The sequence below is a fragment of the Hordeum vulgare genome, chromosome 5H, assembly GCF_904849725.1.
Source record: "Hordeum vulgare subsp. vulgare chromosome 5H, MorexV3_pseudomolecules_assembly, whole genome shotgun sequence".
In the NCBI taxonomy this organism is placed as follows: domain Eukaryota; kingdom Viridiplantae; phylum Streptophyta; class Magnoliopsida; order Poales; family Poaceae; genus Hordeum; species Hordeum vulgare.
Genome location: NC_058522.1, coordinates 491056817 through 491071647, shown reverse-complemented (window position 1 = coordinate 491071647; position 14831 = coordinate 491056817). Strand labels below are relative to the sequence as shown.

At 45.4% G+C, this 14831-nt stretch overlaps 2 protein-coding genes across 2 annotated transcripts; one reads left to right on the top strand and one right to left on the bottom strand.

The window, feature by feature from the left end:
• Positions 1 to 2648: 2648 nt before the first annotated feature.
• Positions 2649 to 4535, top strand: LOC123396295. Its single transcript, XM_045091269.1, has 4 exons — positions 2649 to 2873; positions 3096 to 3163; positions 3269 to 3844; positions 3936 to 4535. The coding sequence occupies exons 1-4, from the start codon at positions 2771 to 2773 to the stop codon at positions 4221 to 4223; spliced, it is 1035 nt and encodes a 344-aa protein (XP_044947204.1). The 5' UTR covers positions 2649 to 2770; the 3' UTR covers positions 4224 to 4535.
• A 6875-nt stretch (positions 4536 to 11410) lies between these two features.
• LOC123399871 (U11/U12 small nuclear ribonucleoprotein 35 kDa protein) lies at positions 11411 to 14658 on the bottom strand. The gene is made up of 8 exons (XM_045094252.1): positions 14330 to 14658; positions 14109 to 14206; positions 13948 to 13999; positions 13527 to 13597; positions 13344 to 13434; positions 13186 to 13261; positions 12984 to 13062; positions 11411 to 12407 (listed from the first exon to the last, which is right to left on the bottom strand). Exons 1-8 carry the CDS (start codon positions 14499 to 14501, stop codon positions 11694 to 11696), a joined length of 1353 nt encoding a protein of 450 aa, XP_044950187.1. The 5' UTR covers positions 14502 to 14658; the 3' UTR covers positions 11411 to 11693.
• Between the last annotated feature and the right edge of the window lie 173 nt (positions 14659 to 14831).

Below are 14831 nucleotides of genomic sequence, written 5' to 3'. Positions count from 1 at the left end.
GGGCCGTCTTCAGAAATTCAGCGGCCCAGGGCGAAAATCAAAATCGGACCCAAAACTATGAAAACAATCATCTAACAAAAGAAATTAAGTATACTTGTATACCTAACCTAATATGTATAGTATACCTAACCTGATATGACAGGGATAAACTAATATGCACAAACTGAACCTGGGACCTGGGTGATCGGCTGATCGCCGATGACGGAAGCGCGGACGGCGGACCGCGGACGCGGAAGGCAGCGGCACACGATGTTCCCCGCGAGCGGACGGACGACGTCTTGGGCGCGGCGGAGATGAGACGACTGGTGGAAGCAATGGAGTCAGGCGGCGTGTTAGGGGGGTGTTTGTTTCCAGGGATTTTTTGGTGTAGGAACTAAAAAAAGTTCAAAAAAATCCCATGTGAAACAAACAGGAGGGACTTTTAGGGACTAAAAGGGGTATTTGGGACTATTTGGAGAAGTCCCTATGGGAGGGTCTTTTTAGGACTTTTTTGGCATTTTTTCCAACAATGACCTTACTTTTAACATGTCATTTAATAACTACTACTACATTACTAAGGGTAACATAATCTTTTTGCATGTCATTTAATGACCTCTAGTCCCTATTTAGTCCCTGTAAACAAACGGGTAGGGACTAAGGACTTTTAAGTTGAGACTAAAAAAAGTCCCGAAACTTCTGAAACAAACAGGGCCTTAGGCTGTTAGCGATCGATGGAAAGAGACTTCCACGCCTGGAGACATCGTACGTGATCAGGCATTCATGCGTGTACGTGATATCTGATATGCAGGGGCTGCCAGCCTTTTTGTTGTTGAGCACTGCTTAGGCCTTGCTGATGGATTAAATAGCTAATTATGATTATATATATATATACATATATACTACTAATACCTAGTAATTTGGGGCCCCCAAATTTTTGGGGGCCGTGTGCGGTCGCCCATCTTGGCCACCTCCAACGACGGGCCTGGTGCTAGGCTGCAACAATTGTGCACTTGTCGTTCCTCAAGTTGTGGTGAACGTTCGCAGAACCGACAAGGATGCCACGTCACAGCGTATTAGAGCATCTCTAGTGGATCCTCTATATGGACGTGTATAGTAAATATACATGATCCCAGCAGTTTTTTACCTCCCAACGACTCCCAGCGACTCGTGTAAAAGGGGGTGTAAAACATCCACGCCTAGCCACGACGGTACGAGGCGTGGAAACAAACACGATCAAGCCACGCTCGTGAGCTCGCCTGCTTCGTCCCGCGGCCGCCAGGAGGAAGGGTCGGAGGACCTCGCCCCAGATCGCCGTCGCGTTCTTCTCCGGCCGCCGCCCAAGGTAACTTCTTCCTCTCCGGCCGAGCTCACGAGCGGGAGGGCGGGGACGGGGGGGCGCACGCCCTGCAGCCAGATCTGGCGACGGGAGGGGTAGGGCGGCGGCCGACGCTACCTGCGCCTGGGGAGAGGTAGGGCGGCGGCATGGGCAGAGGAAGGGCGGCGGCCGGCGCTACCTGCAGATGGGGAGAGGTAGGGTGGCGGCCTGGGCAGAGGTAGGGAGGGGCAGCGACGGGAGGGGGATGGGTAGCGATGGGAGGGGAGAGACAACGACGGGAGAGGGAGAGGCAGCGAGCCAGCGACGGGAGGGGGAGAGGCAGCGAGCCAGCGACGGGAGGGGGAGAGGCAGCGAGCCAGCGACGGGCAGGGGGAGGGAAGGCAGCGACGGGAGGGGTAGGAGGCAGCGACGGAAGGGGTAGGAGGCACGGGACTGAAACTTCTGAACATTCAGATTGATGTCAATTTTACACGCCCTTTTTTTGTCTATTGCTGTCAATTTGATTTAGATTGTGGTATAAAATAGCTGCCAATTGAACTATTGCTGTCAATTTGAAGTCAGATGGATGATGACCAAGCCTTCTTGGACACCATTGATTTTGGTTACACACAAACACAACCAAATAGTTCAATTGGAGAGCAGGCAAATCCATCAACTCAGCATCGTTCTGCAATAACAAAGAAAGCAAAATCCAACAAAGGAAAAAATTGGTCTAGTGATGAGGAAATATAGCCGTTTGAAAATATAGTCGTTGGAATATACACGTCCTAATTTACACGTTCCACTGAAAAACTGGAACGTGTATAATTTAACAACGTGTATATGGACGTGTATATGAAGATATACACGTTCAAATTTACACCATCCACTAGAGATGCTCTTAAGAAACTAGCATTAGAAATCCTCACCATTCTCTTTTTTTTCTAGGAAGAAATCTACTAGTAGCAAAAATGCAGAAGAACAAAACAGGAATTGGAAAGGAGGGATGTGATGTGATGTTGTGTACTTCTGTTGATATGGGCATACATGGAAGTCACACATGCATGGCATGGCCTTTTTCCTGTTGCTTCCTAGCTCACTACAAGCGCCATTGTTCTCTGAACATATAAAAATGATTGCGCTTTGTAAACTGATTTTGTATTCTATTTGGTGCATCTTCCTGAGCAAACTTTTACAAACACGGAGCTTCAGAAGACAGAGATTATCTCTGAAATTAAACAAAAAGAAATTACTAGTTGAAATAGAAGGGGGCTCTGAAGCGAATTTTGAGAGTATGTTTGAGCTGGCATGCAAAGTGTACATGAGCAGTCAGAGCCGATCACGTGCCCTTCACTTCCCTTCCTTCCTTCCTCCCCGGCCTCCTCTCTCTCTCCCACTCACTCACGCGCACACAGACAGAGCTAGCCCAAGGAAGGGAAGAGGAATTGCCATTTCGGGAAAGGAGGCGGGGAATCCATGGCCGCTGGCGACGTCGCGACGGTATTCCTCGACACGATCCTCGGCACCCGCCTCGCCGTCTCCTTCCCCACCTCCTCCACCACCGTCGCCGACCTCAAGCGTACGTTACCTACTCTTTTCTTTTCTTTGAGCTCTTCTTGCTTGTTTACCCGTCTGGCTTCAGGAATCAGGAACCGACGAACCAATTCCCCCGTCTCTAGACCAGATCTTGGCATTTTTACTTCTCTCTCTTGGTTCCAAGTCGAGTCAAATCAATTCAGCCGGCGTGAAAACCCCAACCCTCATTTAATTTCCTTTTTCGGGTTGTATTGTATTGTACCAGGCATAGTGAGCCATGAGCACGCCGCATGTTTCCCCCACCTTGGCCAGATCGCCGTCCAATCCATCAAGGTATGCGTGCATCACTGTTCTGTCCAATCCATCAAGGTATTCGTCCGATCCATCCATCAATTTTAACATGGCTGCTCCTGCTGCTGCTGCTGCTGCATTGAGCAGGTCGACCAGGGAGGCTCCTGGTTCCACCTCGCCGACTCCATGGCCGTCCGGGATGCCTTCCGGTTCCAAGGGATCAACGAGCGCTGGCACCTGCAGGTAGACGCATCTCTGCAGGTCGACCAAGGGATGGCCACCCAGGGACACAGCGGCGGCGCAAGCTCTGCAAATCACTCTGCACCCGCGCCTGGTCGTCATGGATACCAGGGGTCGTCGAGCAGGATGAGATCAAGCTCCGAGACGCTGCCTGATCATGTCGAAGCTGAAGCTGAAGTTAACCCCACTGAAAGTGAAAGGGAGCAGCCATTGTCAGCCAAGGGCGAACGAAGCAGCAACGGGGCAGAAAAAGACAGAGAACAGGGGACATGGAAGAGAAGGCTGCGGCACAGGACTCAAGTTGGTAAGACAAGAATTACTTTGTCAAGCAACAACAGCAGCCGCAGCAGCTCGGAGTCGGAGGAAATGGACATGAACACCGTCGACGCGCCGGCGCCAGCGCCGACACGGAACGCGGCGACGCCGCAGTTCGTCGTCGAGCTCAAGAAATGCCACTTTGCCAAGCGGAGCGGGCAGTACCTGGTGAGAGCGTCTCCCCACTCCACTCGATCAGATCACACGCGCTTCTTCTCCTTCTTCTGACAACCAGCTCCTTCCGCCGTCGTCGACGCAGAACGTCCCGCGGGCATTCAGCAAGGCGCACGGGTACACCGAGACGAAGAAGGTGGTGCTGAGGATGGGGGGCAAGTCATGGAGCGTCAACCTCAAGCACGGCCTCAACAGCAGCGGCATGGCCCGCACGTCCCTCCGGTACGGCTGGCACCAGTTCTGCGTCGACAACCGCCTCTGCGTGGACGAGACCTGCTTCTTCCGGGCCCTTCCCGGAGGCGGCGGTGGCGACCGCCATGTCCATGAGCTCAAGGTGGAGGTACGCAGGCTTGACGGCAGCTACACAAGCTGATGTGCCTCCGTCCGTTGCCATCTCATCAAGGACATCTTAAATCAGAATGCAATGCATGGCATCGTGGTAGGCCAAGATTAATCTGGACTTGGCTCCTTTCATATATGTATTGTCTCGCTTGGATATGCTGCTTTCTGTCAACCTTCTCATTTCTCAGATTATCAGCTTCGTGGACAATCTAAAATGAATTGTGCTAGCTTCTATCTGTAGAACCTAGAACCTGAAGAATGTATTGTGTGCTAGCTGCTTTCTGACAATGTATTCTGCTAGCTTTTATCCGTGGAATATGAAGGTGTGGTCTCACTTTCAGCCTCTCGATCATGTCAATATCTTCTTTTATGATGATGATTCTGAATTGTTGCAGTTCTCGAACCAGGAAGCTGGTCTCCGTCAAGGTTAAGAGTTCACCAACAAGGGGAATATAAATGTTGTATGTGCACCTTTGCATTTTTGCATAGGATTGTGTGTTACTTTGTTGCTTTCTGAAAAATTAGGACGAATTCAACTAATGGGTGATAAAACTACATATGAACATTTGAAAATGATCGAGATGGACCTAGAGGGGGGGTGAATAGGTACAGTTTCAAATTCTAATAATTACTTAGCAATTTTAGACAAAAGTGCGGAATATGAGTGTAGGCCTAATAATTGCTATGACAAGGAGTAAGCTATTTAGAGTGGAGTAAGGCAAGCGGTAAACAATAATCAAATACAAGTACGTAATAAGGATTAACACAAGTAGAGAGTTAGGGTTAGGAATAACCGAAACTCCAAGAGAGACAAGGATGTATCCCGATGTTCACTTCCTTGGAGGGAAGCTACGTCACCGTTAGAGGGGCGGATGTTACCACGAAGGCACACCAACGCCACGAAGGCTCACCCTATTCTCCCTTTGAGATAACTCCACGAAGGCGTTTCTCAACCACTAGTGGTAAGCCTTGAGGTGGCTTCCAAACCTTCACAAACTTTCCGGGGGAAATCACAATGGTTTGATTCCTCTCCGAAGACTCCTACCGCCTAGGAGTCTCCAACCTCCAAGAGTAACAAGATCACGGGGATTGCTCAAAACTTGCTCAAATCACAAATCACTTTGGTGGGAAGGAGGAGAAGGAGACGATCTATCTTTTGATTGGAACAACACTCAAAGGGACTCACAAATGCTCTTGGGATCTAAGATTTGGTGTAGACAAGAGTGAGTGAGTAGAAAGGTGTTCTTGGATGTGTTCTAGCTGTGTTGGACACCCTCTCACGAAGTGGGAGGGGGTATATATAGTGGGGAGTGTAAAAGCAGCCGTTGGGGACACTTTAAGTCACACAGGGTTCGGACGTCCGGCAGTTTACGGAAGTCCGGGCGTCCGCAAGGGGTCGGACATCTAACAGGGGTCGGTCGTCCGAGAGCTGTAGATATGTCTGGAAACACTATGAGTTGAACAGGGACCGTACGTCCGGAGAAGGCCGGGAATCCGAGTTATTCGACTCAACTTCTTCTGGTGCAAGGTTCCGGATTTCCGAAGGGGTCAGACGTACGGCCCTCGGACGTCCGGAGGGAGCCGGAAATCCGACTTATATAGCTCACGATCTTCTGGTGCAGGGCTCCGGATTTCCGAAGCTGGTCGGTCGACCGGCCCTCAGATGTCCGGAGGGAGCCGGAAATCCGAGTTATAGGGCTCAAGTTCTTCTGGTGCAGAGCTCCGGATTTCCGAAGCCTGTCGGTCGTCCGACCCTTGACCGGCCCTCGGACGTCCGGAGGGAGCCGGAAGTCCGAGGCATTTGACCTGTTTTGAGATAGGAGCAGAGTAGAGAATATGTGGTATTGAGCAGAATAGTGAAGATGTGGTATGAGCAAGTTCATCGCAAAACCTGTGATCCCCTCTTAATAGTGTGGGATCCCTATACTCAAGAATAGTAAACTCAAAAGGATAGTTTACATCATCTTTTCTCAATCCCGAGCCTTCTTGACATATAAATCCCGATCTTCTCAGACCACCTTTGGCACATAATTCTCAATCCACTAAAGTACTTGCCATCCTGAGATACACTCAACAAATAGGATTAGTTTTCTATGTATGTGTTGTCATTAACATCAAAAGTCGATTAGGGGCATAGCATGCACTTTCAACATTTCATAACCTATATATCCACCCCTGATGAATTCAAATATAGCCATTAGAATTTTTTACGTGACCTATCTTTTGGACTTTTGAATCACAAAGCAATTGGTCATAAGTACAAAGACTTACATGACTGCCATCTCAGACATGTCTTAGGTTCTCTGTTCGAATTCAAACTTGAACGAGACAAAGTATTTGAATTTAATACAATGATCACATGAGCTGCTTAACAAGTTAACATGATTCTGATCATCTGATGTAATCACCGGCATGTTTGTTTTGGTGTGATGAATTGTCACTTTATGATCAGATCTATATATGATTCATATTAGATTCTTTTGAGTTCTTTGTTGTATTATTTATAGACATATATGATCTCCGATCTATTGGTTTACCACTGAGCACGTTTAGATGAATGATCTTCAAGAGGGAGTCATGTATGTTAACCTTGCTAGTAATCTCAGTGATAGAAAGAGAAAAAAAAATCTTTGTGTTGTGTTACTAGCACCAAGGATAGAAAGATACTCCCTCCTTCCCAAAATCTTACGCATTTAACTTTTTTCAGAAAATCACAAATATTAGTCGCCCAAGCCTATCGGCCTGCGCAAATCTCTCCCGTCCAGCTAGTTTCCTCTAACAACACTAGCGAAAAAGTTTTTTTTACCGAAGCCGGTATGTACCGGTGAAGAATCCACGGTGGAATGTTGCTTTGAGATTGATCTGGCTGAAGACCCCATCATGTTTTTATTTCTGTCTTTTAGCAATACAAATCTTATACAAAGAGATATACGGGCTTGAACGGGGTCCACAACAACATCTTTTGTCAGGTGACAAGATGAGGATGGCTGCATGCGCGCCCTAAAATACTTGCACTTTATTTTTTTATGTGACATTTTAAAAGGCTGGTAACTTCTAAAGTAAATACGTAGTTTTGTATTTTTAATATTTTTGAATTTAGAGTGACAAGACCTTTAAAACAAGATCAATCTCGGATACACTCTGGCTAGTTTGAATTTTACCATTTCACTCATTTCAGAATGCATTTTTGTCAGTTTCATATTTCACTAGTTTCAAAAAACCTTTGAGTCAGTTTCACATTACACTAGATTCGGAAAACACATTACAATCATTTATGAAATATAGATTTCACTCATTTCAGGAAACACATTTCACTCATTATATAAAAACATATTTCACTCTACTAGAAAAAGTATTTCAATCATGGGTATATTTCATTGGTCGCATGTTTGAAATAACTAGTTTCAAATTTTTGAAATAACTAGTTTCACGTATTTGACATCAAAAATAGGTTTTTTTTTTCAAGTAATTTATTTCACTCATTCCACTCATTTCGGAAAACACATTACACTCACTCAATTGAAATACTGTATTTCACTTGTTTGAAAAAACTGATTACACTTCATTACAAAAGATAAATTTCACGCATTTCATTAATTAGTTTCAGAAAAAACATATTACATTCACTCAACTGAAATAACAAGTTCACTCATTTGAAACATTGAAAAATAAATATGTTTGAATGTATTCATAATTGATCTTGTTCTAATGATCTCGACGCTAGGAGTTTAAATATATAAAAAAATCAAAGTGGTTTGAAAGATATAAATGTTTGAAAATATCAAAAGGAAATTAAATTGTATGGACTTTCTGTCAGGATGGAACACATGCATGCGTATTGCTCTCTCTTCTTCCTTCTGACAAAAAGGACTGACGACAAGACCAGCCGAGTTGACATAATAAGAGATACGAATGGGAGCAAAGTGAATACAAAAAAAAATGCATGAATCTTAAAGCCTTTGTACGGTGGATGTGTCATCGGTACATACCAGCTTCGTAAAAGAGACTTTGCCCTAACGCTAGTTCGTTTATGACACTGGTTCATTTCTAGTTGATCCATTTTGTAAGGTTGTTCAGAAGCAAAGGCTTACTACTCTACTAGAAGTAAGCTGGTCAAGTCAAAAGAAGGAAAATGACTGCAACGCAATCAATTTCTCCCTTCCTCGTATCGTATATAGTCCTAGATCGGTCTCACGATGAGGTTAGACAACGTGCACCTCGCAAGGTTGGGCCTCCTCTTCCTGCGCTCGATGCAGCTCGCATGTTTGCCGTTTTCCAGGATCGGTCAACCACCTTTGTTAGATGAGATTATAGATGAATCATATAACCATATGATGACTTGGCAGCAACCAATGGTAATTTTCGTGCCAAAAGTTTAGACGCCTTAGAAAATGGGAAGGAATGAGTAGTTGTCTACTCCCTCAGTTCCCAAATATAAGTTTTTTTAAAAGTTTCATTAAAGAACTACATATGAATGTATATAAACATATTTTAGAGTATAGATTCATTCATTTTGCTTGGTATGTAGTTTTATAATAAAATATTTTAAAAGACTTATATTTAAAAACGAAGGAAGTAGTTCTCTAATGACGAGCTCGAGGTAAAGAGAATGTATTGCCAATATAAAAGAAGCATGTTAGGTAGCGATATCAGGTGAAGTATTAGCTACAGATACAGTTGGAATTAATGATCAATGGATAACGGTCTATGTAGTACTAGTTATATATGCAATCATGATATATATGATCGATCATAAGAATTACAATTTAATCTATGCGAGTAGTGAAGTTATGGATCCCGGTGCTTTATTCTTCATAATCGTAACCTCGATCACTTTTGCCACTTCTTTTTGCAGTCCGAGTCATTTTTATCATTTTCACAAACCAAATTCGAACACACGATACATTTATCCTTATAACTATCTATCTCTCCCTCCCTCTCTCTCCTTCTCCCTCTCTCTCCCTCCCTCTCTCCTTCTCCTTCTCTCCCTCTCCCTCTCTCTCTCCCTCCTCCCTCTCCCCCCTCCCTCCCTCTCCCTCCCTCTCTCTCCCCCCTCCCTCCCTCTCCCTCCCTCTCTCTCCCCCTCCGTGCTTCTATCTGTCCACGACACTCAATGGCTCTCGCTACTCCGCCATAGGTGGCATCATATGGATGTTTGGGCCGCTGCAGCACGGGGTTCAACTTCACCACCTCTACCCACTTTGTCTGCTTTGTCGGGTTGATGATCTCACTGCCCCGCCTGGATGACTCGGTCGTGCGCATCGGGAGATATCCCGGTGGCAAATGGTCGACGGATCGTCGGCGTTGTCTTTCCCCATGGGGTATCCTCTCGGAGCTTTAGGCGAGGGTGCGGGACATTGTGACACAGAACAGTGGTAGCCCATGGGATTTCCAAAAGAATGGTTTCGACAATTACTATAAGAGGACCTCCCCATAATAGCATTTTATTTCTAGTTATTGCCATAATAGCGATTTTTTCTAGTTATTGCCATGTTCAATGGAAAATTCTTTCTAAATTTGTTATGATCTATGGAGCCAAAATACAAAAAAAATGTCATGTTACTTCTACTATGTTTTTCCCAGATTGCCATCATGTGTACTACCCAGTACGTCAGTTGAAGCAACAAAAATATGTTAAATTAATTTTCATTTTTTCGATGCCAACTAAAAATACGTTAAATTAGAGTTGTGGGTGCATAGTATTCCCCCTATTTTTGCCATCATCTAGAGACAAATTACAAAAAAAAATATCATGTCACTTCCACTATGGTTTGCCTAGATTGCCACCATGTGTACTACTCACGTGATAATTAAGATCGTTTTTGTTGTACACGTGCGTTGCCATGACAACTAATAACTCTTTTTTGCCATGTCAACAAGATTATTTTCTTGTCATGGCAATTAATTTTGATATTTTGCACGCCAACTAAAAATACTTTAAATTAGAGTTGTAGGTGCATAGTTTTTATAGGATGGCAATCTTTCACCCTGCCAAATTTAGATGCTCATGCCAATTTTATTTATTTATTTATTCATGCCAACTCAAAATAAGAGCTTTTTTGGTGCATTGTCTTGGAGAATTTTCAAACTCGGCCTACCAAAATTGTAGATGCTACAAAACCTTAATTATAGATTGACTAAAACATAGAGTTTGTAGAATGACAACATTTTACCATGGCAATTTTATTGTATATAACATGTGTACCATGGCATTTTTTGTTGTATCTAAGAAAAAATATAGGTAAAGCTGTGTTTGTGACATGGGAAATTTTAAGAAAATTGAGCTAGTGATCTGGAAATTACAGCAAAAAAATTCCATGTCACCAGTAATAATTTTCTTAAATTCTCCTACACATATTCATCTTTTTTTGTCTGAAATTTGCCATGTCACAAGTACATTTTTTTTAATCTGCCATGTGCAAGTACAAATTTCCTACATTTTACCAACACATAGACATCTAAAAATTCTGAATTTACCATGTCACTCGTACATCTTTTATTCCATGCATTAGATAACATCTTTTCTGAAAAAAAATTCCATGAATTTCTATATGATTTTATATAATTTTGCCATGGATCATGGTACATTTGCCATTTGTACTTGTGTTTACTTACAAAAAATGTCTCAGTGCAATTTTTACATGTCAACCACGGAATATTTGTTTTATTTATGATGGCTAATTGTTTATATATAGTACTGTAATTTTATAATACATAAATCATGAAAATGGCAAAACTTTTCCAACATGTAGGGTCACTTTTATCTTGAACATGGCAAACTTTCTGATGAGTTTTCATATGACTTAGGCCGCGCTTGGATTGTCGTGTTTCCTTCTCATACGCCTGTAAAAAATGCATGCCCCTGCGCATCTGTATCGTTTCCGACCGGAATTCACTCTATTCCAGTAAGATACACTTGTAAATTTGATACAACTATATTAGATTACACTCCGCCCAAGCGCGGCCTTATTTGTATTACTAGATGCCAACAATTTTGTTCATACCAAACGGCAATATATATACATTTACTATGACAACTTAATATGTCTATTAAGTATTACCATGGTAAACTACATACATATCCGATGGGATTTTTTGTAGGGAATTTTTTGTACTACTAAGATGGCATTTTTGTAAAACAAATTTCCTACTATCATGGCAAATTAAAGATTTTTCAGAATGGCAACAAATGCTAGTACCACGCTGTCGTCGGGGTCATCAGCAAATCAAAATTATTGAAGCACCGTCTATACCAAGATCCATTCATAATATTGCGTTGCGTGCTATACTTACAGCTGGTGCAGCAACCTAAACTACAGTAGAGTACAAGTGTACAACTAGCACCAGATAATTTATCAGAGATAGAATTACAACTATCCCAACTGCTCAAGAACCAACTGAACAGAGCCTACACATGACGGCGACGAACCTCGTCAAATGAAGCGAGCAGTACGTAGGCCAGAGATCCACGAGTTTCCAGACGGCGAAAACGGCAGACATCTTACTGGCTATAATCTCGGCTCTCGGATCTCCTGGAGCGAGCATGGTCACCGTGGCGGAAATGGCTGCTGCCACCGTGATGCCTCTGCTCCCGATGAGATCGACGACGAGGGCTGGGGCCGGCTTCGGTGGAGGTTCCTCCTCTTCTGACGCTGCCATCCTCCGTGCCAGGAGACACCTCTCCCGGCTCTCGGCTCTTCCTCCGCTTCCGATGACCGCCGCCGTCGTATTCGGCTTGGCTTCTGTGCCTGCTGGTATCTCCAGGCTCACGGCTTTTCCTTCGCTTGCGGCGATCGCCGTCGTCCTCCGTTGGGCTTCTCCGCCTACCGTGGCTCCTCCTGATATCTCCAGCCTCTCGGCTTCTTCTTCGCTTGCGGTGATGATCGCCGTCGTCTTTGGCTGGGCTTACATGCCTATCATAGCTGCTGGTATCTCCCTGCTCTCGTTGTTTTTTTTGCTTGTGATGGTCACTGCCGCCTTCAGTTGGGCTTCTCTGCCTGTTGTAGGTGCTTGCCTCTCTAGATGACCTTATCCTCCTTTGTGATTCTTCCCTGTGGTCATGGCTGCTTTTGCGCCTGCGCGGGCTGCCTTCGTCTTCAATTGGACTTCTCTGCCTTCTGTATGTGCTATCAGCCCTATCGTTGGATCTTCTCCTGGGAGATGGCGACTCTTCCCTATCAACATTGCCTCCTTTTCGTCTCGGTGGGAGGGGAACCTGTGATGGTGGGAGTTGACAGTGTTATTCCACTCCATGGCAGTAAGCAGGCATGGAACAACTAAACCATACCCCAACTACAACGCACATGAATGTAAATGTAAGGCATATCACAGGACAGCAGAGTGAATAAAAATTCAGCATGCTTTGTGAGCACACACAAATGGAATTGTTAACTTTCCAGTTTTCCTCCATGTCCTTACTCATGTGGGTTCAATAATAACAACAATGAGTGAATATGTGGGCTAAAAGTACATACGAGACGTATTACTCCTTTCTTCTTAATCTTTCAAGATAATAACAGTTTCACTCTCTTTGTAATTTTCATGCATAAATGTTTTCTCTGGAAATATCATGAATTTGTTCTTTGCATCTTTTAACACTTAGAGATTAAATTGACATGTTCACATTTCTAACAAGGTTAATCTTAGAACATTTTAGTGGTAATACCTTGTACTCCCTCAGTACAAAGTTGAGTCATTTTTTAGTCACTTATTTTGGGACGGAGGAAGTATATCTAAACAACATCTCCCTTTAGCAGCACAAGGTAAGAGTGGCAAAGTTAAAAAAAATTACCTCAAAACGTGTCATATACCGGCCCTCAGGTGGCGGTGGGATCCCGAGCTTTTTGAGTTCATCATAAGGAATAGGTCGCCTGCGTTTTATGGAAGTGCACATTGTTACTGCATGCCCAAAAATTCCAAAGCGCAATTCACCCAAGTGTCACGGCTCCTCTAGTAAGAAATATATTTAATGTAATAGATGCTTAGGTTCATACAAGGGAGCACGAAACGGCCTCTCTCGGCCTCCAAATCGAAGCTGGCCAGACTCTTTCTTTCCTCCAAGTCCTCCTCCTATAAAAAGACAATTCAAAGTAGCATGAAGATCATCTCAAGTATTCTGCCTTCTATATTACACTTCAGCAGGGTCACATACCTAGCCTCCTTGGTATCCATCCAGGCATAAGTTGCTGCCTATAGTAGTCTACAATCACTTCGCTGCCATCGATAATGGAGTGGTGTGCATCCTGGAATAGTTTTCCTTTAGATTTCACATATACCTAGAGTACAGTGGGAAACAAACAGGCAAAGGAACTTGAGAACATTATGCAGCCAATACCTCATAGGCACGGCGCATCTCTTTGTCTGTTTCATACTCTACAAACGCATACCCGCGGGAAGCACCAGTAACTGCAAATAAATAGTACGATCAATACAAACTAAAGCCACAGAATGAAACGATGCGGTCTGCTGTCTACTGGCAGGAACAACTGAAACAACGCTGCGACATTAGCTAGTAGTTGATCTGAAAAACTGCAAACTCATGCTACATTTGGAAGATTATTAACAATATAGAACTCCTCATCCATCCATTCTTATGAGAAAGTAGCGAATTGTTCAACGCTGTACCCGCTGCAATTTCAATCGAGATGAAGTACTGATGCTATTTTTCACTGGCACAGTAACATGCTCTACAAAAGCAAGGTTCGCTCTCGACGAACACTGGAAAAAAAATTCGTGGAACAAAATGCTCAACTCACCAATATCCCGCACCAGCCGCATGCTCTTCACTTTCCCGTACCTGCTCATGGCCTGCTCCACACAGGGAACAGACGGAACAACAGCTCCGACCGTCAGACAGTGAGGGTCACGGACTCACGGCATCAAACCCAACACACGGGCATAAGAAAGAGACGCGCACCTTCCGGACCGTGTCGTCGTCGGTGAGGCGGGAGAGGTGGCCGACGAAGACCGTGCAGTAGGGGTCGCCGGCGGCCTTGGGGTCCCCGAACGGATCATCTGGAGAAAGAGGGGGAAACAGATACAGAGTGAGTGAGGCGCGAACGGGTGAAGAGCAGAACGGGGGGAGAGGAGTGGAGAGGAGGGTGAGGGGGAAGGAAGAGGGGGGCGGGGGGGACGCACATAGGCCGGCGGTGGAGCAGAGGAGGGCGCGGAGGACGGCGTTGTCGTGGGGGGCGACGTCCGTGCCGTCGATGCTGCCCGCCTGGATCGGGTGGTACTTGTCCGCGTAGAACACCGCGCCCGCGCTCCCGCCGACGCCGACGCCAACGCCAACGCCGACGCCGGCTCTCATCTCGCTTCCGACGCCGCCGACCGCTACCTGCCGAGTGCCGACCAACCTGCGCCGCCGGTGGGAGAGAGAGAGAGGGAGCTGGGGCCGCGGCTGCGCAGGAGGGCCAGGGGAAGAGATGGGCCGGACCGGATCGGCAGGTTGGCTCGGTCGGTGTAGCGGCCTGGAGTTCACACCGTGGCAACCAGACCAAAGTAGGCAGCAGGCCACCAGTTTCGAACTCCAAACGCAATTTCTTATGGGCGGCCCGCGCCCCCGCGCGAGCGCTCGGGCCGGTCACACAGCAGCCGTCGGATCGGGGGTTCTTGAATCGTCAGATCTCGTCTGGGTCCT

What these genes read in the sequence shown, in the direction of transcription:
- LOC123399871 (XM_045094252.1), bottom strand. Translation starts at nt 14,501, where the DNA reads ATGAGAGCCGGCGTCGGCGTTGGCGTTGGCGTCGGCGTCGGCGGGAGC. An exon ending in GCGGCTGGTGCGGGATATTG is followed by an intron (nt 13,598 to 13,947) that starts GTGAGTTGAGCA and finishes ATTTATTTGCAG; the next exon opens with TTACTGGTGCTTCCCGCGGG. An exon ending in AGATGCGCCGTGCCTATGAG is followed by an intron (nt 13,435 to 13,526) that starts GTATTGGCTGCA and finishes AAACTATTCCAG; the next exon opens with GATGCACACCACTCCATTAT.
- LOC123396295 (XM_045091269.1), top strand. Translation starts at nt 2,771, where the DNA reads ATGGCCGCTGGCGACGTCGCGACGGTATTCCTCGACACGATCCTCGGC. An exon ending in TCGCCGTCCAATCCATCAAG is followed by an intron (nt 3,164 to 3,268) that starts GTATGCGTGCAT and finishes TGCATTGAGCAG; the next exon opens with GTCGACCAGGGAGGCTCCTG. An exon ending in AGCGGAGCGGGCAGTACCTG is followed by an intron (nt 3,845 to 3,935) that starts GTGAGAGCGTCT and finishes TCGTCGACGCAG; the next exon opens with AACGTCCCGCGGGCATTCAG.